The 21,356-nt window shown below is 59.9% G+C and overlaps 8 protein-coding genes across 8 annotated transcripts; 2 read left to right on the top strand and 6 right to left on the bottom strand.

Annotated features, from left to right (window-relative positions):
* Nucleotides 1-1,066: 1,066 nt before the first annotated feature.
* On the bottom strand, nt 1,067-2,828 carry DCS_07564 (mitochondrial cytochrome b2; the record flags this gene model as incomplete). Its single annotated transcript, XM_040804849.1, has 3 exons — nt 1,067-1,156; nt 1,277-2,706; nt 2,801-2,828. The coding sequence occupies 3 exons, from the start codon at nt 2,826-2,828 to the stop codon at nt 1,067-1,069; spliced, it is 1,548 nt and encodes a 515-aa protein (XP_040654953.1).
* Nucleotides 2,829-3,559: 731 nt separating this feature from the next.
* On the top strand, nt 3,560-4,745 carry DCS_07563 (J-type co-chaperone JAC1, mitochondrial; the record flags this gene model as incomplete). The annotated part of the gene is made up of 2 exons (XM_040804848.1): nt 3,560-3,625; nt 3,687-4,745. The coding sequence occupies 2 exons, from the start codon at nt 3,560-3,562 to the stop codon at nt 4,743-4,745; spliced, it is 1,125 nt and encodes a 374-aa protein (XP_040654952.1).
* Nucleotides 4,746-5,195: 450 nt separating this feature from the next.
* Nucleotides 5,196-7,840, bottom strand: DCS_07562 (pH response protein PalF; the record flags this gene model as incomplete). Its single annotated transcript, XM_040804847.1, has 2 exons — nt 5,196-7,082; nt 7,247-7,840. 2 exons carry the CDS (start codon nt 7,838-7,840, stop codon nt 5,196-5,198), a joined length of 2,481 nt encoding a protein of 826 aa, XP_040654951.1.
* A 103-nt stretch (nt 7,841-7,943) lies between these two features.
* On the bottom strand, nt 7,944-8,720 carry DCS_07561 (uncharacterized protein; the record flags this gene model as incomplete). Its single annotated transcript, XM_040804846.1, has 2 exons — nt 7,944-8,468; nt 8,616-8,720. The coding sequence occupies 2 exons, from the start codon at nt 8,718-8,720 to the stop codon at nt 7,944-7,946; spliced, it is 630 nt and encodes a 209-aa protein (XP_040654950.1).
* A 2,115-nt stretch (nt 8,721-10,835) lies between these two features.
* On the bottom strand, nt 10,836-12,706 carry DCS_07560 (cell division control protein Cdc6; the record flags this gene model as incomplete). The annotated part of the gene is made up of 2 exons (XM_040804845.1): nt 10,836-12,586; nt 12,658-12,706. The coding sequence occupies 2 exons, from the start codon at nt 12,704-12,706 to the stop codon at nt 10,836-10,838; spliced, it is 1,800 nt and encodes a 599-aa protein (XP_040654949.1).
* Nucleotides 12,707-13,813: 1,107 nt separating this feature from the next.
* Nucleotides 13,814-14,566, top strand: DCS_07559 (translocator protein; the record flags this gene model as incomplete). The annotated part of the gene is made up of 3 exons (XM_040804844.1): nt 13,814-13,925; nt 13,998-14,091; nt 14,191-14,566. The coding sequence occupies 3 exons, from the start codon at nt 13,814-13,816 to the stop codon at nt 14,564-14,566; spliced, it is 582 nt and encodes a 193-aa protein (XP_040654948.1).
* Nucleotides 14,567-14,894: 328 nt separating this feature from the next.
* On the bottom strand, nt 14,895-16,401 carry DCS_07558 (amino acid transporter arg-13; the record flags this gene model as incomplete). Its single annotated transcript, XM_040804843.1, has 3 exons — nt 14,895-15,785; nt 15,849-16,179; nt 16,274-16,401. 3 exons carry the CDS (start codon nt 16,399-16,401, stop codon nt 14,895-14,897), a joined length of 1,350 nt encoding a protein of 449 aa, XP_040654947.1.
* Nucleotides 16,402-19,377: 2,976 nt separating this feature from the next.
* Nucleotides 19,378-20,107, bottom strand: DCS_07557 (secretory component protein shr3; the record flags this gene model as incomplete). Its single annotated transcript, XM_040804842.1, has 2 exons — nt 19,378-19,949; nt 20,023-20,107. The coding sequence occupies 2 exons, from the start codon at nt 20,105-20,107 to the stop codon at nt 19,378-19,380; spliced, it is 657 nt and encodes a 218-aa protein (XP_040654946.1).
* Nucleotides 20,108-21,356: the final 1,249 nt, after the last annotated feature.

The following is a 21,356-nucleotide window of genomic DNA, read 5'->3' as shown; positions in this document are numbered from 1 at the left end:
AGGGCTGAAAGTAATCTCCGCCCCGAATCTACGGCCGGGCCAGGGGATCACGGATTCTCGGAACGAGGACGTGCCGAACTGGTTCGGGGCAACCCTCGGCCACAGATCTGTTGGCGCTGGCAGGCAGAGCCATGATGGTACGGGCAGGCGGTACGGGAAACATTGCCCCGAGCAGCCAGCCTCGGTTGCCGCTCTCTTAGTTGACGGCAATCCTTTCAGCCTCGGAGGCGGCTCCAGGAGCAAAGTATCGTGCGCCGAAGAACCCTTCCCATGGGCGGCCGTCGAAGCAAATCCCGAGCTGTGAGGCGATGTGCGCTCTTGTCCATACGCTTGCAATGCCCTCAGCGGCGATATACTTACTTACGCACACGGTCCACATACTTACTTAGTGCCTTCACGTACTTGGGTGTACTGCAGTTGTACACTCACGACTTGTACTTAGAGTACAGGCATGCATGTACAGTATTACTGCGGGCAACTATAAGTATATTACAAGTACTAATACTTGTACTTTGTCCCAATGCACGGAGTACAAGCACTGTCTTGTGTCATTGCACATCTCGCCCGCCATGGCAAACAAATCGCTTGCTGGCCATTGGTGGCTTCGCTTACTTATCATCATCACATGACCTACTGCGCTTGCATGCATCAAGTATTACAAGTACTTAAGTATTTGTTGGTGTACAACTATTCCGTACTCCGTACAGTAATTATACCTGATCTAAGTAACAAGTACTTAGCTGTACAAGTACAAGTACATGTACATGTACCTGCTGTACTCACATGTACTCTGATTTATCGTCACTTCGTGACCTAATCCTAACCTTGTCACCCAATCCTACGTCACGCGAGGCTGCGCAGCATGGCATGGCGTCAAAGAATGGCGTTTGGAATTGCCCCTGGTGCAGATATCTACAACCGAGCCGCTGAACGGAGCGATCGTCGATGGATTTGACACGTCCTCCGCTCACAAGCGAATCCATTCTTGACATCATGCGGAGCATCTTCTCCGCAAGAAACGACGGCATCCGACTGTTCGCCGCCCCTTTCCCGTCAGCTTGCATCCCTACAGTCTCGCTTTCGAAATCCAGCGTCCTCCCTCGTCCAAGGCCGGATCTCCGTCGTAAATCTCTCTCTCCACACGTCGACTGTTGATCTAGCATCGCGGGGCAGGAGCCGTCAGCAGTGAGCATGGCCGAGGGCTTTCGGAGTTTCAAGTCGAGAGCTGGGGGTTGGGGGTCAAGGGCTGGCCTCGTTGAGATGCCCGACGACGTACGAATCTAGGTCCCAGTTCCGAGATGCTCTTCGCGCCCAGCAGGCGCATGCATGTGGCGACTTCGGCTTCGAGAACTGCTCGGCGAGGCGATGCGTCAGCTTCACGAGTGCATACCATGGTGCGCCGTAGCGTAGCCTGTCGGGAAAATTGCGAGCCAAACTTGCACGTACTCTCCAACACCCGCTCCGCGCCAGCTTGGCCACCCGCCCCGAGGCCGAAGAGCGGCGCTCTCCCGAGACCGACGGCGGTCGCCCCGAGGCACAACGCCTTGACCACGTCCGTTCCCCTCCTGATGCCGCCGTCCAGCCAGACCTCGACTTTGTCAAAGACTTCGGGGCAGTATTTGCGAATCTCGAGCAGGGTGTGCAGCGGGGGCGGTGCCGTGTCCATCGCTCGTCCGCCGTGGTTGGAGAGGATGATGGCCTTCACTTGGGGCGCGTGCATCGCCGCCAGGTACGCGTCCTCGTGCGTTTGCAGGCCCTTGAGCACCACCGGCAGGTCCGTGTGCCGCGCGAGCCAGGGCAAGGTCGTCGCCCAGGTGAGGTCGCGGGCCGTACCGAGGAAGAGCTGCCGGCCAACGGCGCCGCCGTCGGTGGCTCTCGTCCCGGCTCCGTCGGCAAAGCTTGATTTCTCGTCGTGCTCTCGCTTGCCAGGCACGGGCGCATCGAGGGTGAGGCAGATGAACTTGAACCGGTCCCGCATGGCGTTGATGCGCTGGAGCATGTCGATGCTCTTCTGCCGATCCGTCTGCACGTACATCTGCCAACCAAAGACTTGATGCCGCGGCGCGCCCTCGACGATGCGCTCCGGCCTCATGGACGCGTTGTTGGAGATGATTTGCATGGCGCCGAAGCGCGCGGCCGCCCTTGCGAGGCCGTGCTCGCCGTCGGGATGCGCCAGCCGGGCCATGGCGGCCGGGGCGATGAAGAAGGGCACGTCGACCTTGCTTCCGAGCACCGAGGTTGACATGTCGCAGGCGGTGCTGTCGACGAAGACGCGGGGTCGCAGGAGGATATCCCGATAGACGGCCTTGTTCAGCGACTTTGAGCAGAGGTCGTCGCTGGCCGAGTAGTAGTAGGCGTAGGCCCTCTTGGAGATGCGCCTGCTGGCCTCTCGCTCGATCTCATCCAGGTTGAGAAGCGACGCCAACGAGGGCCCGCGACCCAGGTTGCCTGCGTCGTCCTCGACCGCCGAAGCTCCTGTCCTCGGTACGCTGTCGGCCTTGACCCGACCCAATTTGGCCCCGGGCTTCAAGTTCTCCTCGAGCGTTCCCGCTGGGTGGACCGGATCGTAGTCGCGGGTGGCGTCTTGGCCGGCGAGCTTGAGGATGACGTTGGAACCTCCAGGGTGGGAGGCCAAGATGTCGGTCACGTCATAGACGTCGCCGTACAGTATGACCCAGCAACTGCTACGCGTGTTGTGGGCGGCCACTGTCCACGGTGAGCGGATGAGCGATATATCAGCACACTGCCGCGGACCATGACTCGGATGCCGACGACTGTCTTGCCATTCATCATCACCTACCCTCGGCGGCATCAAACACTTTTGCCATGGTTGCCGCGGAAAGAGGATGCGAGCGGATAGTATCACGCGAGCACGTGCGACGGCGGCACCAGGGACAACCTAGGCCTAAGGACCATGAAGTGGAAAGGGCTGACGATTGTGGACGTGCAGGAGACCAAGGAGAAAGGACGGGAAAACCCGCAGGGTGCCGCTGCGGAGTCGGCATCGGCTGCACATTCGTCGTACCAAGCAGCCGGAGGCTACACTCGTCGACATGAGTTGTGATTTCGCCATGATGTCATTTCCACTCCGCACCGACAAAGTAATTAGGGGTCAAGGATCACAGTCCATGGTTCAGAAAGAGGGGAATGTGAGCACGATGGAAGCTGAGAACGGAGATGTGGACGAGCGGTAGTCCGTCAAGACGTGCAGGGCGGACAACTTGGACATGTGAGGTTGTTTCGGATCGACCTTGCCCCTTGACGCTGCCGAGGGGATCGTGAGCTTTCCGTGACTTGTTGACGTCGGCAATGGCAACGGCATCTGGGACGTTGGATGGGACGTTGGATGGGACGTTGGATTGGACGTTGGATGGGATGTTGGGTGGAAAGTCGAAAGCGACATTGGTGACAACAAGCCCCCAAGCTCGGCCGATGTCGGGCCATCGGAGTAAACTTACAGGTGGCGAAATGCAAAAGCCAGTGACCGCTCGGTTCGGCGTGCGGCGTTCGGAGAGTTTGGTATCCGTACTTGTACTTGCAAGTCATTAATTCACCAGAAATGCCAACTCCGTGCGGTATCTGGTACTTGGAAGCCATCGTACGGAAGGTGTGCTCGCAAGTACCTGTACGTATTACTTTAATAACAGCGAGAATCCTCAGCACGGAGTGGTACTAGTACAAGTTAGCTCAACCGCATCGCATCGGCCTTTTCGACATGCCTTGACCGCCACCGCGACCGTGATGCCCTCTCATCCGCACCTTTCACCCTCCTCCGGCTACCATCACTGAGCGTCGACCGGCATCGACCGGCTAGGATTGCCATTCCTATAGGCGCTGTTGACAAGGCTACCCAGCCCTTCGAGCGCACGACCATGTTGCGACCAACAGGCCGGTTGTGCGGCTGGTGCCTCCGGGCCCAAAAAGCCTCGTCGTCACCAGTCGCGGCGACGACGACGACGACAGCGACGACACCAGCGCAGCCGCACCTCCATCCCCGACAGTGGCCACGACGGAACCCTCCTCTCCGGCCCGATGCCCTCGCTGCCGCATCTCGACACCGCTGGGCCTCGCCGCCTCCCCAGGCCCGTCTCGTCTCCCAGAGTGCCCGCCTTTACAGCTCAGCGGCGGCCTCGGCCGCTCACCACGACGGCAGCCCCGGCTCGTCGTCACCGCCGCAACGACAACCGCGGCGGCAAGCGGAGACGCAAAGCACGCTCTACGACCTCTTCCCCCAGACCCTCCCCGACGGGCCCCCGCCACGAGGCCACTTCCCCGTCGACACCTCGGCGCTGCGTCGCGAGTTTCTCCGGCTCCAAGCTGCCCACCACCCAGACAAGCACCCGGCCGAGCGGAAGCATGCGGCCGAAGCGACCTCGTCTGCCATCAACCACGCCTACCGCACTCTCGCCAACCCCCTGCTGCGCGCGCAGTACCTCCTCACCCTCCGCGGCGTCGACGTCGCCGCCGACGAGGCCCTCAAGGTGGACGAACCCGACCTCCTCGCCCTCGTCCTCGACACGCACGAGGCCATCGAGGCGGCCGTCAGCGCCGACGACCTCGTACCTCTCCGAGACGCCAACGAAGCTCGCATCTCCCGCAGCGAGCTTTTGCTCGAGCGCGCCTTTCGCGACGACGACGTGGACGCCGCCAAGAGCGAGGCCGTCCGCCTGCGCTACTGGGTCAACCTCAGGGAGAGCCTGCACGGCTGGGAGGAGGAGGGCGCACCTGTGATGCTGCACCACTGATGCCTTGGCCTCCCGACACGCCGTCGAACACGCCGCACCGCTACACCGACGGACATGACTGGACGCACAACGGACAGCCGTAGCGGCGTGGAAGGACGGGACGCGTCATGCGAGCGACGATTGTGTATTTGGTCCATAGTGCCATCGCCACCTACGACAACCTCTCCCACATTTTTCACAACCATCCCACAACCTGTGCCGGATCCTTCGATTGTGCTCGTGCGCCTCGCCTGTCCGTTGGCCCGCCCGTCGGTCCGTCTATATGATTACTCACTCGTAGCCGTAGCCATCGTCAAACCGCCAGCCCATGCATCATCCATCCGCCACGAGAGATGGGAAAGCATGACCCGCCTCCGTGACGTGGCGGTTGTGAAAACAGGAGAAAAAGCAAAACGCCTCGCGATGCAGGCATCCATCCCGGAGCAGCGCCGCCGGCGGGCAGGGGGGCTGTCATCGTTCGTATGCCGGTAGCTGCTCGACGATGGGGCCGGTGCCGCCCCTGGAGGAGCCGTTGCCCACGTCGCCGTAGTCGTGGCCGTCAACGTCACGCTCGCCCAGGACGGGCGCAGACGGCTCGTCGTGGGCCGCGCTTGTCGACGACGAAGGCTCCCCCCTTCGCTCCACGTCGTCGGGAAACTCGGGCGGCGCGCTCGCTTCGTTCATCAACCGCTGCCGCTCCAACTCTTGCTTGTCCTCGACCGGCTGTCCAGCAGCCAGGTCCTCCAACGTCGGCGCCGACGGTGCAGGTGCTTCGTCGGCCGGCGCGCCGGGCTCCAGAAGCGAGCGCCTTCGGCCGTCGTCTCCGCCGTCGTGCGCGGCGGATGGGGCGCTCGCGGCAGGGGGTTGGCTGGGGAGCAGTCGCAGCTCCGCCTGTCGCACCCGGTCCTTTTCCGTCATCGAACGCTGGTCCGGGACCGAGGGTGGCGGAACGTACGAGGGAGCGGCGTCGTCGTCACCGCCGCCGACGGCGTTTGACCCTGCGCCGGCGAGCTGGGCGCCCGCCGCCTGGACGTGGCCGGGGAGGGGCTGCTGGCCAGGTGGCGGGGCGAACGGATGGCCGTTGGCTTGACCCGAGGCCGTCGCACCTTGCTGAAAGTAGCCCGGGGAGGCCTCGTCGGGGCGGGGGATCTCGGGTCGGATGACTTCGTCGTCGTCGCTCTCGGCAACGCGCACGGTGCCCGACTCGGGCGACGACAACGGTGCCGCGGCCGGCGTCGGCTTGCGGTTCCGCGAGCTGTCGGTGCTGCCGACGACCGTCTCCATGGTGACCGAGATGACGCCCTTTTCCCTCCTCAGAGGTTCCGTGTCGGCGATGTTGGCCGTCCGGCGCGGGCCGTACGAGTGGGCGCTCTGGTCGGAGCCGCCGCTGCCGTAGGGCCCGAAGCGCGAGTTCGACTGCCCCCCCTGGAGCTGGTTCGCCAAGCGTCCGCCGAGGTCGACGACGACCTCGACTTGGTACTTGAAGTTGATCATCTCGCCGGGCACCCCCTTGATGGTCGGGAAGGCGTCGTCGGGGATCCTGACGGACACCGTGACCGAGGCCTGCAGCGTGACAGGGTCTATGATGAGCGGTGCCGCGTTCTGATCCAGGTCCTTGCGGAAGACGCTCGTCGAGCTCGACGAGGTCAGGGAGAGGCCGCCGAGCCCGGTGCGCGACCTCGGATAGGCCTCCTCCTTGTCCGCCACCCGAGCCTCCTCCTCCTTGGTCAGGAATTCGAAGGTGTAGGGTTCGGGCGAGGTGTCGATCCTTCCTTGCCTGAAGAGGGTGACGATGACGCCCGTCATGCTCTTGACCCTCTTGATGTGCTGGACCGTGATCTTGACGGAGACGGTGTCGCCGGGGAGGAAGCCGGCTTTGATGAGGCTGACGGATGCCGTGATGGTCTTGTCGTCGACGACCTGCTGCTTCTCGGCCGGAGACATGGCCGAGATGGCCTGGGAAAGCTGGGCAAAGTCGGCCCTGCTGATGGCCGTGCTGGCGCTGCGGCCGCTCTCGCCGCTGACCTCGCTCCGGGCATCGGTGGGGATGTGAGAACGATGCTCGGCCGAGGCGGGCTCGTCGGCGACGGTGGCTCGGTCAACGGAACCGGCCTCGGAGGCGAGATCGGCGACGTCGGGACATGCGGCCGGCGCCCTGTCCTGCGCGACGGACCTTTTCCTCCGCGTGCGTTTCGATATCGGTTCCAAGAAGATGGTTCGCGGTCGCGGCGGCGGGAGCATGCCGATGTCGATTGTCTGGGCGAGCATGACGCGGCGGTCGCAGGTCGACGTCGGCGATATCGTCGTCGGCCTCGTGATGGTGGCGGTAATCATGTACGATATCGTCCCCCGCTCAAACTGGGGTACGTGTTTGTTAGCTACCGGCGACGGGCGAGGCGGAGTAAGAGGGGAATTGGAGGAGGAGGAGGAGGAGGAGGAGACGGACGTGTTAGAGGTGATGACGGAGATGACGGAGTGGGGACCGCGAAGCACAGGCAGCCAGACAAGACAGATGCACGTACATCAATGCTGCTCGGAAGCTCCTTGTTGGGGAAGAGCAGCTCGAAGCCAAACTCGTACCTCCCGGGCTCGAGGCGCCCCTCGCCGCTGAGAATCTGCTCGTCCTGGAACAGGCTGGCGAGGCCGTTGCCGTGGTACTGCGGGTGGTTCGAGCATCCGTGGGACGGCAGGGCGGCGGCGAGCTGGGCCTTGGCCAGCGAGGTCGGGTCCTTGAGGACGCGGACGTAGCCGTGCAGGGAGACGACGAGGTGGGTGATGCGGACCGGCTTCACGGCGGCGAGGACGACGGCGCCGCGGACGGCGTCACCGGCGGCGTACTTTCGGTAGGGTTCGTCGCAGCGGATGTGGAAGTCGACGACGTTGCGGTGGCGGTTCCTGAACGCGCTCGGTAGCGGCAGGTTGAGGCGCGACAGGAGGCTCGGCCGAGCAGGAGGAGGCGGCGATTTCGGAGCCGACGAGGACGAAGCACGGAGGGTGCCCAAGACGGTCGAGGACGAGCCGGGAGCGGCGGGAAGGGGCGAGGGCGACGACGACGACGGCGACAAGGACGACGACGGCATGGCGGCAGACCTCTGCTGCCGTTCTGGCGCCGTCATGGCCGCTCGTCCCCGGCGATGGGACACGGCGGCGGCTGGCAGGCAGCCCCCGCGTCAAGTGCTTCCGCTTTGTCGAAAATCCAGCAGCGTCGCTCGCGATGCCTCAGTAGCTGCTCCCGCGTCGACAGATTGGGGGATTTGGGGGGGGGGGGGACACGCGAGGCAGAGGCCCCGCGGGCGACGGGGAATGAAGGAAGCAAACGGCTGTAGAGATCAGCTGGAAGCGGCGGAGGAGGTGGAGGACGAGGAGGAGCAGGTGCTGGTGCAGCCGCAGGTGCAGCCGCAGGTGCAGCAGCCGCAGCAACGGTCGTACGTTGGTGGAGACGACGTCGCGTAGATGCCGGGTGGACGACGGGCTCTTGCGGATGGAGGCGGTCCCGGGGAATGGGAAGCAGAGGCTGCTGATGTACGAGTCCTGATCGGCTTGACTTTTGGGAAGACGGCGGGAGGTGATGGTTGTGTTTGTGGTTGTGGTGGTGGTGGTGGTTGTGGTGGAGCTGGTGGTGGTGGTGGTGGTCGTAGTGGTGGTGGCGGCGGCGACGGCGGTGGTGGGGGGTGGGTAGCAAGGCAAGCCAGCAAGCAAGCAAGCAAGCAAGGCAGATGAGTAGTAGATGGTGGTGAGTCGTTTCTGTGGTTGAGAAATGGGTCATCCATTCGCAACGAACCTAGACGTAATTACGGAGCATCCATAGGTAATATAGGCATGTACCTGTCGGTATGCAGGTGGTGGCTACGTACATGTAGGTGGTAAGTACGGAGTCCGGAGTGCTCGTACTCCGGCCTCGCTACGCACAACCACCCTTGCAGGCGGCGGGAAGAGCGGCGGGTGGCGGAGCCTGGGAGAGGCAGCGAACGGCAGGGCAGCAGGGAGCACGTACATGTAGGTGTACTGTACTCCGTAGGCACCTACCTATAGTTGTAGGTGTACTGTGCTGGGGACCACCACCACCCATTCCCCCATACCTGCTGCGCGTTGGTGCTAAGGTAATATAGTACCTAGTGCTCCGTAGGTATGAAGTGATTGCGTGCGTGCGTGGTAGGGGGTTCGGCGGTAGGTACTCCGTACCCCGTCGGTGGAATAGGGCACGGTGTTCGCAGGTTATAGCTGCCATGATAAGCTTCCCAGAGTACCAGGTTTTCGTCCGATTGTACCTCGTCGGGGGGGCTCGCGGCGGTGCCGAGCACCTCATGCTCCAAAAAATCCAAGACTGGGCAGGGAAGCCTCGCATCGGCTGCTGGCAGGCAATGACATGCTCGTCGTCGTCTGCCAGCGCAAGATTCAGGAAAGGGCCCGTTGCCAAGAGAAAGCTTGGCCGTGTCTGTTGCTTCGACTGAAATGCCGTGCCTGTCTTTGTACACCCGCCGCCGCTCCAGCGCGAAGGGTAGCGGCGGTACATGGCAGGTCGAGCACGTCCAATGTACCTCCCATCCACCAACCAAGGCCGTCAGCGCCGTGCATGATCGCATCCATGATGCTTGATGGGATTCTTGATGGGACGCCTGATAGGGTGCTTGATGGGATGCCTGGCACGCTCGGGGAAGATCCTTTTCGCTTCAGACAGGAAAATGCTTCGTCGAGATCAACCCTACTGGGTACTGACTGCCCTTCCTGGCAGCAGGTACTCTGTCAAGCGCGCTGGGCTCGGCGAGTTAGTAATAGTTAGTTGTAGGTACGGAGTACTACCTGCTAGGACCTAGTAGTCATGCCGGTACCTGGTTCTCCATACTACCTAGTACCTAAGGTAAGTACTTGTACTTACTTGCAGCGTATGGAGCGGTAGCTTTTTTTTTTTTTTTTAGCACGAACAAGCACGAACGACGAAAGGTACAGGGGTTTGCTGACGAACCTACCGACACCGCACAGCAATACTCGGTTCGAGGTACCAAGGCACCAAAGTTCCAGCGGTTAGGTACACCTACCTCTCGCTGTACTCCGTGCCAATGTCCAGTGTTGGTACTGTAGGTGCCTGGCCGCATCGGCAAGCAGTCAAGCCGCATTCCTCGGCGCAGGGCGAGTCAGGCCGCGCAATGCAACGCCACCGTCCGCAGCACGCCCACGTCACTCGATTCGTTCCGCACCGTATGAAACAGGCCGCATCGTCGACTTTCCGTCCTCCTTCATCCTTCATCCTCCCGCCTCTCCTACCCCTGGACGCTACCGCTACCCGTGTTGCCGTGGGAGCGTCGATCCGACCGACGAAGCGAGGCCCACCCTCCCCCGAGCCGCGTTGGAAGCCTGAAACAAGCATCCCATGTCGTCCTCGTTGTTGACATCCGCTTCGTCCGACCGTGCGCCGGGGCGTGCATCGCCTTTTGCATCCTGCTCGGATATATCCATCGACCGACACGTAAGATGACGTATCGCCGATACGTCTAGCCATCCACCAGAATTACCCGACCTCCACTCAGCTAGACTTGGCGTTGCCGGTTCGCAGGTGGAGGTTGGCAATCATCCATGGCTAGTGATTTCGTTGTCAGTACGGAGTGGAGGCGGGCCTACATGTGCAGTGCTGGGTCCGACCCGTATGGGCAACGTAAATAATACCTGCCACCGGGTGGTGGTCAGTTCCGCGCAGATATGCATCGTGATGCTTGAGTGGCTTAGCTACTGGTGCCAACCTACATGCCTGCTGCCTCGACAACCTGCACTTGACCATGGGCAGACTCGGCATCGTTCACTCCTATTCCATTCGCCGTATTCACCTCGTTGCCGTTGCGCCGTTTGACGTCCATGCCACGCCACTGCGTACACGTCTAGTACAGCACAGCACGGCACAGGTACGGGTGCTTCACACCAGACGGCGACGGTCCTGTCCTCCGTCGGATCCCTGTACACGTCTCCCTAACCAACACCCGGCGCCGTGTGATGCGTCTCCCGTCTCCAAACGAACAATAGAACCAAACGCCAATGCTATGCCTCGAGAAAACTCCTGACCATGCTCATGCGAACCAGACCGCTCCTTCGACCAACTCCATGGCACCCTGTGCTCTCCGTTCAGTCCAAGGCCTCGCCGGCGAGAATGCTCTTCAGGATGCCCGCGCCGACGCCATCGACGACCGACTCCATGTCCTTGTCGCTCACCGAGCTGGCGATTCGTCGGTCGTCGCCGCTGCCGGCCGTGCCCTTGCGACCCCGCTTGCTCGGCGTCTGGGCCAGGCCGAAGCTGCCGGATTTCCCAAAGACCGTGTTGACGAGCCCGAGCGTCTCCAAGCTGCCGACGACCTCCCGGAACTCGGAGCTCGAGAGCGGGTGCAGGAGCGAATCTCGCGTGCACAGCTGGCAATAGGCGTCGAAGAGCATCTTGATGGTTGGCGCGAGCGATTGCGACTTGGATGCCGTCGACCCGCCCGCCGACCTGGCCACGCTTCGCGCCCGGTTCTCGTACGCTACGAGGGCCGACAGGGCCGCCTTCTGCTGCAGGTTCAACGTCTTGAGCCGCTGGTTGGTGCCGTTGCTGAAGGCCGCCGCCGTCACCTTGTTGAGGTGACCGATGGAAGCTCTCGGTGCCGTCTCGGCCGTGAGGGCCTTGAGCGACGCCGTCATCGTCTCCATGACGCTTCGCGGCCCCGACGTCGCCGCCGCTCCGTTGACCTTTTCCCCGAGCGGCTTCTTCGAAGGCGTCATCTGCAGCAGCTTCTCCCGCGCCTCCTCCTCGTGCTTGCATCGCGTCTCGGCCTCGATCAGGTCCAAGGCCCGCCGGCAAATCTCAAAGGCTTTGCGTAGGTCGCCCGTCTGGCTCGACACCTTGCGGGAGCAGAGCTCAATGGCGGCCGGGTGGAGGAAGGGAACGTAGCTCTGCTTGTCGGCCGGCATCAGGGACTTGAGCCGCGTCATGATGATGTTCTTGACCTGGGCCGCCGTATAGGGCAGGAAGGGCAGGAGGTCCGCCTTTAGATTCTTGGACTTGAGCCGGGGCAGGAACCGTTCGGTGAGGTCGAGCGCGTTGGCGATGCCGATGAGCACGAGCCGCGAGCTGGCGTGTAGGGACCACTCGAAGATGCGGTAGAGGCTCTCGAGGCCCATAGTCAGAATGTGGTCAATCTCGTCGAGCGTCACCTGGTAGACGGCCGACGGCTGCTTCGACTTTGGGCAGAAGGCTTGCTGCAGGGCCGACACGGCGTCGGCCTCGCTCACGTTGCCGTCGAAGCCGAGCTCGGCCAGGAGGGTGGTGTAGAGGTCCTTGGATGACTTGATGCTCATGCAGTTGATGAAGGCGCTCCGGACGCCTGCGCGCTCGGGGCCCTGCTTGGTCATCTCCGTGATCATTGCGCTCTTGCCCGTGCCGGGCGCGCCGCTAACGTAGAGGCAGCCGTGGGGAGAGTCGGAGGAGCAGCGGTCGAGAAAGGCGGCAAGCTGGCTTCGCTCCGACTCCCTTCCGATAAGCTGACCGGGTTCCGCGCCGCGCGCAAAGAGCTGACGCGCCGACTGGTAGACGGTTTGAATTGTCGACGGCGTGAGAGGGGATTGTGGGGTCATGCGCCGGAAGAGCTTGCCGGCCGACATGACCGTATGCCGCGGGGTGTCGGGGTATCGGGAGAAAGCATCGCGGTGCCGGGGCGTCGAAGGCGTCACCGGGTTCTCTTTGGTCGTCGAAGCCGCGCGCTGCCTCTTCCGCGGGAGCTCCTGAACGACCTTGTCCTCCTGCGAGTCAAGCTCGGCGTCGGGATCGTCGTTTTCTTCGTCGCCACCGCCGACGGCGTACGCGTCGTGATGTCGGCTTCTCTTGCTCGGCGTCTCGACGAGAGCTGCATCCGCGTCAGCCGGAACGGAACGCCATGGAAAACTAACGAGCAGGACGTATGAGGGCGACACTTACCAGCTTCCGCAGCACTTCGAGTGCGCTTGCCCAGCGCCGCCGGAGACATGATGGGTTGCGTTGCGGGAGATGAAAAAGGCGCCTTCCCGAATACGCACACAGCAGACGGGTGTGCTCTTTCCGACGTCCCTATGCTCCAATCTTCCAATGATGCCAGCTGCCGGTCCAAACGGATGGAGATGGGCGAATGTTTGGGGGAGGGAGCGAGGGAAGGACGAGAAAGAGCAACAGGTGGTGATAGGTGAGCTGCGGATCGTGAAGAAGTTGTACCATGTCGCGGCTCCCCTGCTCCTGCCGCGGCGTCGCGCGCGTAGAGCTCTTAGCGGACGCGTTGAGACGCGCCGGCGCGCGAATCAATTAAACCGCGGAGCCGTGCCGAAGACACGTGACGTCCCCACCATCACCCAAGTGCGGTGCTACTGCAAGTAATAATTACTACGTAGTTGTACTTAAGCAGCAAACGGAATATGGGAACTTCTAGTACTATTACTCTGTAGTATTCATACAGAGTACAAATCCCAACTAACAGTACTTGTACTTGTAAGTAATTACTCGGTCTCTTTGTGTACCTCCGTACTTAAGTATGCATGCATTGGCTGGCACAAACGGCCCGACGGGTAGGCAACCGGCAGCTTCAAACCATCATAAGTTGATTCCCGCCCACCAACATCGGCCCGGCGAATAGCATGCTTTCGTGGTCGGACGAGACGTCGTCTGTAGACGCGATGACCTGCGTATTCTTCGAAGCAACGTTGATGGGTGTTGGTTGTGAGTGCTTGCTCGAAGCACTGCATGTACATGTACTTGCATACGCTGCACATACTTGCATACGCTGCACAAACACACACAAAGTGCATGTACACATGCACGTATCTGCTCTACTTTCGTACATGTACTCCGTACTTAACCGCTTAAGAAAACCGAGCTGTGCCCAGCCACGCTCCAACATGTCAGCCGCCCAATACGATCCATGACGACATAGCGTTTCCCGCTGCTGCCCACCATCACCATCTTTCCCTCCCGCCATCGTCCCATCGCCAACATCAAGCAGCCTTCGTCCAGCCCAGCGTCGTAACTAGCAAGCGTCAGGCTCGTTTCCCTTCCCATCGCGGAGCGCAATCGCCGACGACCAGAGCAGCGCTTCCTCCATCCAAACATGACCACCATCCTACCCAACTTTGCCATCGACGCGCGGGTGCTGCAGCATCCAGCAGCCTCCATCCTCCTGCCCATCGCCCTTGGCACCGCCGTCGGCTATGGCACCCGTCGTGAGCCCATCGTCCCTTGCGCCCCGGAGACGGTCGGACAAGACATGCTGACATGATGTTGCGCGGATATAGCGACACAAACAAAGGATAAATACTTGTCGCTCAAGCAGCCCCCGCTGCGTCCGCCGCCCTGGGTTTTTGGTCCAGTCTGGACCCTGCTCTACGGGTACGTTCACGCATTCCAACCATTCGGCACGCCGACTGCCCACAACTCTGTGCGTTGCCGCACCGCCTGCGGGCCGAGCTGACACCGAGACCCTCCCAGCATCATGGGCTACGCCGCCTACCGCGCCACGAGCACCGGCCTATCGCCCCTCGCCTCCCCAGAGGTCACTCGGGCTACGCGGCTCGGCATGACGCTCTACACAATCCAGCTCGGCCTGAACTTTGCCTGGATGCCCCTCTTCTTCGTCGCCGAGCGGCCCGTCGAGGCCACCATCGATATCCTCGCCCTCCTGGGCGTCAACGTCTATCTCACCCGCGTCTGGGGGTCCGTCGATAAGGTGGCCGGGCTCTGCCAGATCCCCTACCTCGCCTGGCTGAGCTTCGCCACCTACCTCTGCGCCGGGGCGGGCCATCTCAATAGCTGGGATCTCTCGGACAAGGAGACGGTGAGGAACGACAACGACAAGAAGAAATAGCGCGATGGTGCCGATGAAAGCTCCGAGGAAGAACGCTTGTGCGAATGGTTGATTCCCCTTGGTCGCGAAAGGTAGCGAGGAGATCCGCTGTACGCGGGATTGAAGGCACCGAATCAAATCACCCCATCGCAACGCATCGCCCGGTCCGCCTTCTTTTCGATTTGAATAATATTGATTCGAGGAGAAATCAAAGAAAGCGAGAGAGTGTCTCTTGGACGACTCCAAACGCCGTAGCCAATGCTCATGAATGCAGTATCCCTCGTTCCGATCATAGCCATGGCAACATTGCCATCGCTTTTTTTGTCCGCGGCAGTGCACGTGCACAATGCTACTGGAGTGGGAAGCGGCGCTTCAGTCCGTCGTAGACCATGAATATGAATGCCGAGCTCGGCGCCGAGCGGAGGCAGGTGACGCCGCAGCCACGGTAAAAGCCTCGCAGGCCATGCTGCCGCCACAGGGCCACTCCCTCGTTCCAGAATGTGCGTTTCGCCGCCAGACGACCGACCGGCACCGTCTGCATGCGCGACTTGACCGTGTCGGCGGGGAAGAACAAAAAGTTGTACGAGACGCCGGCCGAGGCGCCGGCAAGGGCCTGCTGCCACAAGGGCAAAGGCTTCGACAGGATGCTCTTCCTCTCGGCCTCGGTCGCCGCCGCCGACGTCTTCAGGTTGTAGAACATGGCCGTGGCCGTCTCCTTGGCGCCGAACCAGGCCGAGCACCCGCCCGTCTCCCGGATCAGGGTCCCGAGCTGACCGTGCCAGAAGCCTCGGAGACCCTCGTGGCGGTACACGTCTCGGATCACGGCGAGCGGTCGCACCGGCGGCGCGGCGGCCGACTCGGCGAGCATGGGCGCCTGGATCTTGCACTTGACGAGCTCGATGGGCGTCAGGACGAAGGAGGTGCAGGCGCCCGAGAAGGCGCCCGTCGCCCAGAGCGCCGGCACGGACAGCGACCTCTCCCGCGACGCGAGCCCGGTTCGGAAGGCGACCTCGCGGCCGAGGCTCTCGAAGACGAACAGGCTGCTCGTTTCGAGGGCGGCGCCGACGAGGGGCGCCGTGATGCCACGGTAGAGGCTGTAGAAGCCCTCCGTCTGTATCGATTGTCGGAAACAATCGAGCGGGCCCTTGTATCGCAGGGGGAGGTGGTCGGGCTGGCTCTGGAGCCTAACCTTGACGGTGTCGAACGGATACTCGATGTACTTGCCGACGACGCCGGCGACCTAGGGCGGCCCATCAGCTTTCGGTGCCCTCCCTCCCGGGGCGCGAGATGCGGCGATACATACCGAGCCGTAAAATACATCCTCGACGGCTTCCAACAGAGCCGACTTGCCCCGAAGCGTGAGCGCCGAGGTGGTAGCCTCGACCGAGACGGGGCTCGGTTCCATCTCGGAAAAGGTAGTCATCCAGCCCGGGTGCGGGGTGGCCAAGACGAACAACAGAGAGACTGTCGTCGTCGTCGTCGTCGTCGTCGTCGGCTTCACCCTTTCGCCCCAACGAGCGATGGCGTTGCGGGAGAGGAGGGCGGTGGAGAGGGCCGAGTGGTTGGTCTCGGTCGGGCCCGGTCGACAGCGGGCAAAGGGCTCAGCTTGTGCCGCTGGGGTGACACGGTTCTTGCTGGACGCAAGCCCAGCCGGGACGGCACAGATTTCAAGGTCGGCGAATATAGTGCGGTAGGACAGCGGTGGGCATGTTGCAGCACCAAACCCACTCCAGCGACGGGTTTCGTTGACTATGGCGAGTCGGTCGGACGAGTCGAGTCACAGAGGGATCACGAGAAAGGGGGGGAGAGGGGGCGAGGGCGAAGGCGAGAGCGGCGGCGTCAGGACATTTTGTCATCCGCAGTAGCGACAGTCGGTGAGGGTGGATTCAAACGACAGGGACAAATGCGGCACCCAAGTACATGTCGGAGAGGCTCGGACGACGATGGGGACAATGGGGATGATGAGTTTGGTGGCGGTCAGTCATGGCGGGCGGGATGGCGTTGAAGAAGAAATTAATTAACGAGTTCCTGGTACATTAACGTACAGTGCCGAAACGTTCACAGATTCAGTACAGATGGGTGTCAGTTGTACTTGTACAAGTGCTGCGAACCCAGCACTGCGTTTCCGTAAGGGTACTCCCTACAAGCAGGTGTACTGTACAGTACATGCACGGTGTGTACTCCGTGCAGCCTGTGATACATGCGCCCTGGTGAAAATTCTTATCGCGCTATCAACAGCCCCGCCCACAGCCACGCCCGTTGGAAGATTGACTCGGAGGAAGAACTACAGTACAGTACGGAGTAGTCATACTTGTACTGTACATGCATGATATTATGGTAATTGCACCTACAAGTACTGTAAAGTAAGTAAGTATTTGCAACCCTGCGATGTCCTGAGTACTTACACATACTATGCTGATCACTGCTACCGAGCTGAATGCACATGTGTCTGCACTGTGCAGCCATGTACACCCTACCCTTACACTTTAGTACTTGACACATCTAGCAGCCAGGCACAGGACAAGCTAGGTAGGTGCTACGTACTAGTAGTTAGTGTGCACGGGTGATTTCAAATAATAGTGGCAGGTTGTCGCCAGTTGGTATTTGGTATTCCACCCCAAGTTGTATCGGGAATATCTACAAGTACGTAGTTCGGAGTAGAACTTTTGGATTCACCATCTCAAATCTCGGCGAGCAAAGAGGCATTTTCCTGCCGCCGTCCGCCACCGTCGAGCTGTGCCAACCACTTCGTTCCAGGCCGTATTACCGGGTACGGTACGGCCACAAGAGGACACCTGCCTGTAGATCATATGGCGAGCGGGTACGAACCAGGGGAAGGCAGAGGTGCGGGATATACGATGGCAAATGAAAGACACGGAACAGGGTGAGAGCCTTCTTGTTTGCCATTGTCATCCTTGCTCACCTGTGGGGGAGTCGCACGTGTCCCTGAAATGCACCATGTGCGGCACGGGAACCCAGCTAGAGCGGGAAACGAACGTCAAGGGGCTGGCGGTCCTCGTCTCCGTGCAAGCAGAGGGACGAGGCAGGTGTAGTAGGAAGTAGGTGGTAGGAGTGAGAGGGGTTTTTCTCTCAACTGCAGTATTACAGCCATCCGCGAGTCGCTTGCGGATCGTACAGGGGACCAGCCACTCCTCGTCCCTACTAGCTGGATCTGATAAGAATTCCCGCAACCAATTTTGATCTTCCTCCCTTGCCGGCGCCAGCCAATCGCCTGTTCGTCTGCAGAGGTCGGCATCGATGGAACCCCGAGACAGGCCGGCCCCTGTTCGCAATATGTAGGGACATGCCTCGCCATCGAACTCGTACTTACTAACTCCGGACTGTACGTGAATGAATTGGCGGTACGGAGCAATCGTATCATCAATACGAGTTGAGGCCCATTTAATAAGCCGATGCTTTTCATGCGTACTACTTACAAGTACGGAGTACAACTACGGTACTTGCTTGTACTGTACTTGGTTGTAGACGAGCGTCCCCCCATATCCAAAGGCTGACGCAAAGATGCAATGGGAAGAAAATGTCTGAAACAAGGATATAAGCCAGCAAATCGGTACGAATGTATACGCAATAGGCACGAGCAATAGTTATCCTGCGTCCCTGAAACTCGTGAAAATGCACATATCGAAATCGTTGGTTGGAAACCCCCTTTGGGGTCAAGCACGTGTCCAAGTGAACAGTAAGCTTACGTGTACTGTAGAAGTTCGTTTGATATTACTCAAAAGTACTCCTTCCCGCACGCACACGGTTCATCAAGATCAGCATGCTGCTCCACAACTTCAGCGTCGTCTCGTCGGTTGTCAGCATCTTCACCGTCGCAGTCTTCGGAATCAGTTCACGCCCCTCGTTGATCCACGCGTCGACGCAGGACACCCTGCGGGAGCTGGAACGTGATCAAAGGCATCGACGCGCCCTGTAGCTTCGGGCGCTGCACCGTCGTGCCCTCGATGATATGGAAGCGTACTCATACGTGGAATGGTTTGCGTGGCGGACGAACCATCGGCGCCTAATCTCTCAACTTGGTACTGGGGAACCTATGAGCACAAGCACGTCCTCGTACTTGTGATTGACAGTCAAGTGCCCGTTCTTGCGTGTACCGGTACTTGCCGCTGGATTGGTGTCACGGATGACGCTCGGTCTAGATGTGATGTTCCTCATCGTACCCAGTATGCATTTAACAGTGCAGTACCGCTGCCTGCCTGCTTCGTTCCTCGCATTTTCTCATACTGCTCGCGACGGCCTCGCTACATGCATACTTGCATCCACCGACCACGAGGCTAGAGTGCTGAACGAGGCGACGATCCGCCCAGCTCAAAGGACGACGACGGCGGTCAAAAGCTTGTCGCGTTTGTATGACTTCATGAATCGTTGAGCTACGGAGCGGAGTGAGTACACTTGAATGCCGCTCGCGGAGGGTTTGCAGGCCGGGAAGAAAGGAGTTGGCACTTGCATGGCATTACGGAAGCTGATAGGTGGCGAGATGGCTGCGTCTCCAAAGTGAGGGACCATCCGGGTAGGGAGCAAGCTGCAACTTGCCGTCATGTCCCTTTCCAAACATCGAATCGCATTCATCTCCCCGCCATCCGTGTCGCCTACACGCACGTACGCGAGGCAGGAAGTGGCGCGGCGGACGGAAACTCTGGCGTAGTGTGCAAGTGCGTCTCGCGAACAAGTATCAATCAGGAAGAAAACAAGGTCAACCAGGAAGAAAATAAGGCCAACAGAGTACTCGTATTCGCCCTATCCAACCGCTGGCCCGAGGACCGCAGAACGGCGAAGCGTCAAACGTCTCCCTCTCGGCGCTGCCGCCGTCTTCACTGCTTCTTCTTGTTGGCGGCCGCCTTGCCGCTGGGAGACGGCTCCTTCTTGTCGACCGTGGCCGTCTCCTCGTCCGAGTCCCGCTTCTCGGCGTACCACTGACCCGCCTGGAGGACGAGGACGCCGATGAGGACGAGGGCGAGGATGGTGTTGCTCGCCGCCAGCACCTTGAGGCTGTCCTCGCGTCCGAGGACGAACTCGCCCTCGACGGTCGCCTCCTGCGTCTTCTTGAAATCCTCCGTCTCCCAGAGCCCGGAGCTGATGGTGCGCAGGCCCTTGACCGTGTTGGTGATGTAGACGGCGACGCCGATGGTGTAGAGGATCAGCGAGGCGCCGTCGAAGAGGAAGTTGGCCTCGCTCGGTCGGAAGAGCTTGACGAAGAGGCCGGTGAAGCCGACGGAGACCATGATGTTGAGGATGCGCCCGATGAGCGGCGGCGACTGGTGCATGAACTTGAGGTGCGTCTCAAGCTGCTGGTAGTAGGCGTCGCCGACCGGCTCCTTGGACCAGAGGAGGGGGAAGTCGTAGGGGAAGGAGGCGAAGAGGATGCCGAGGAAGAAGCATGTCGCTGGCCGCACCCTCCCGTTAGCGTTCATTCATCGTGCGGGCAGAAGGGAGCACCGGGTGCGAGGGGGTCGTACGGCCGATGATCATGTACGTCGCGAAAGAGGTGGAGCCGCGATAGTCCTTGGACTTGGTGGACTTGGAGTAGTCGACGAAGCCCATCGTGACGACGGAGAGGAGGACGCAGACGAGCTGGATGGAGCGTCGATCGATCGATTGCGCGCGGCAGTGGACGTGGTAGAGATGATGAAGGCGGCCGGAGAATTGGAATCGAGGCGTTGGACAGAACGAAAGGAATCCTGCAAACCTATCGTCGTCTTCGTGTTCGAGCTGCCGGCTGTTGGCGTAAGTATACTTATGCGGGGTGGTGGAGTTGGCAAGCTCTGAATGCGGGCAAAAGTTTAAACTGAGACTTTTCCGCAGGCAAATATGGTGTCGTTGTACATGTACATTACCGGTACATGTACCAGGGATACAAGTACTGCACATGTGTGCTGGGACTTGTACTTGCAGTAAGTACTGTAGTTGTACAAGTACATGATGAAGTACAGTACCTTGCACCAGCTGTCACGATAACAACTTGGAACCAGTATCGGTGGCAGCCCCGAGCCCAAAAGTACTAGTACTTGCATGGACTGGATTATACTACGCAAGTACTTGTATAAGTACTTACCTTCATTGCCAGGTAGCTCGAGGAATACTTGCACGGAGTGCACCTACCAGTATACAGTTACTTGTAGGTAGTTGTTGTACTGTAAGCACAGTACGGAATGCTTGGCACGGAGTACACCTACCAGTCCTACCACTATTACTGTACAGTGGGGGGCAAAAAGTATTTGCCCGTTCTTAAGTAGCGCATCCTTAGTCCAGTCAAACCTAATCTATCTTGTTAGTATTATAACAATAAATATTTCGTCTACCACCCCGCTACTGCAATAATAATAGCCTCAACGCAATGGGGCATTGTATCAATCAGCTTCTAAATCTCGAAGATGACGAATCTATCGACTCGTCCGTCGAGAGGTAATAGCTTGCAAATCCGTAATCGCATTTGCTGCGATAATTCCTTGCCTCGAGGCATCATACGGCTGCTTTGAGGCATTGTTATTGCTGCGTTTGATGCGCATATAGTTGGTTGATTGTTATAATACTAACAAAAATGATTAGGCTTGATTGGACTTGGAATGTGGTACCTAAGGGTGGGCAAATACTTTTTGCCACATACTGTACAGTAATAATTACTTGTAGTTGTACGGAATACTGCTGTACGGAGTGCTGGAATTATTACAGTAAGTACTCCGTACAACTACGAGTTTATAATAAACAATACATGAAATGCAGGTGCTTGTCTACTAGGTAGGTAGATAGAGTATTATCGCGCACTCTGTACTCCGTACTAACCTTTGCATAC

This window comes from Drechmeria coniospora, chromosome 03, assembly GCF_001625195.1.
Source record: "Drechmeria coniospora strain ARSEF 6962 chromosome 03, whole genome shotgun sequence".
Classification (NCBI taxonomy): Eukaryota; Fungi; Ascomycota; class Sordariomycetes; order Hypocreales; family Ophiocordycipitaceae; genus Drechmeria; species Drechmeria coniospora.
The sequence above is the reverse complement of the archived record's forward strand: the minus strand, read 5'-3'. Positions and strand labels throughout refer to the sequence as shown.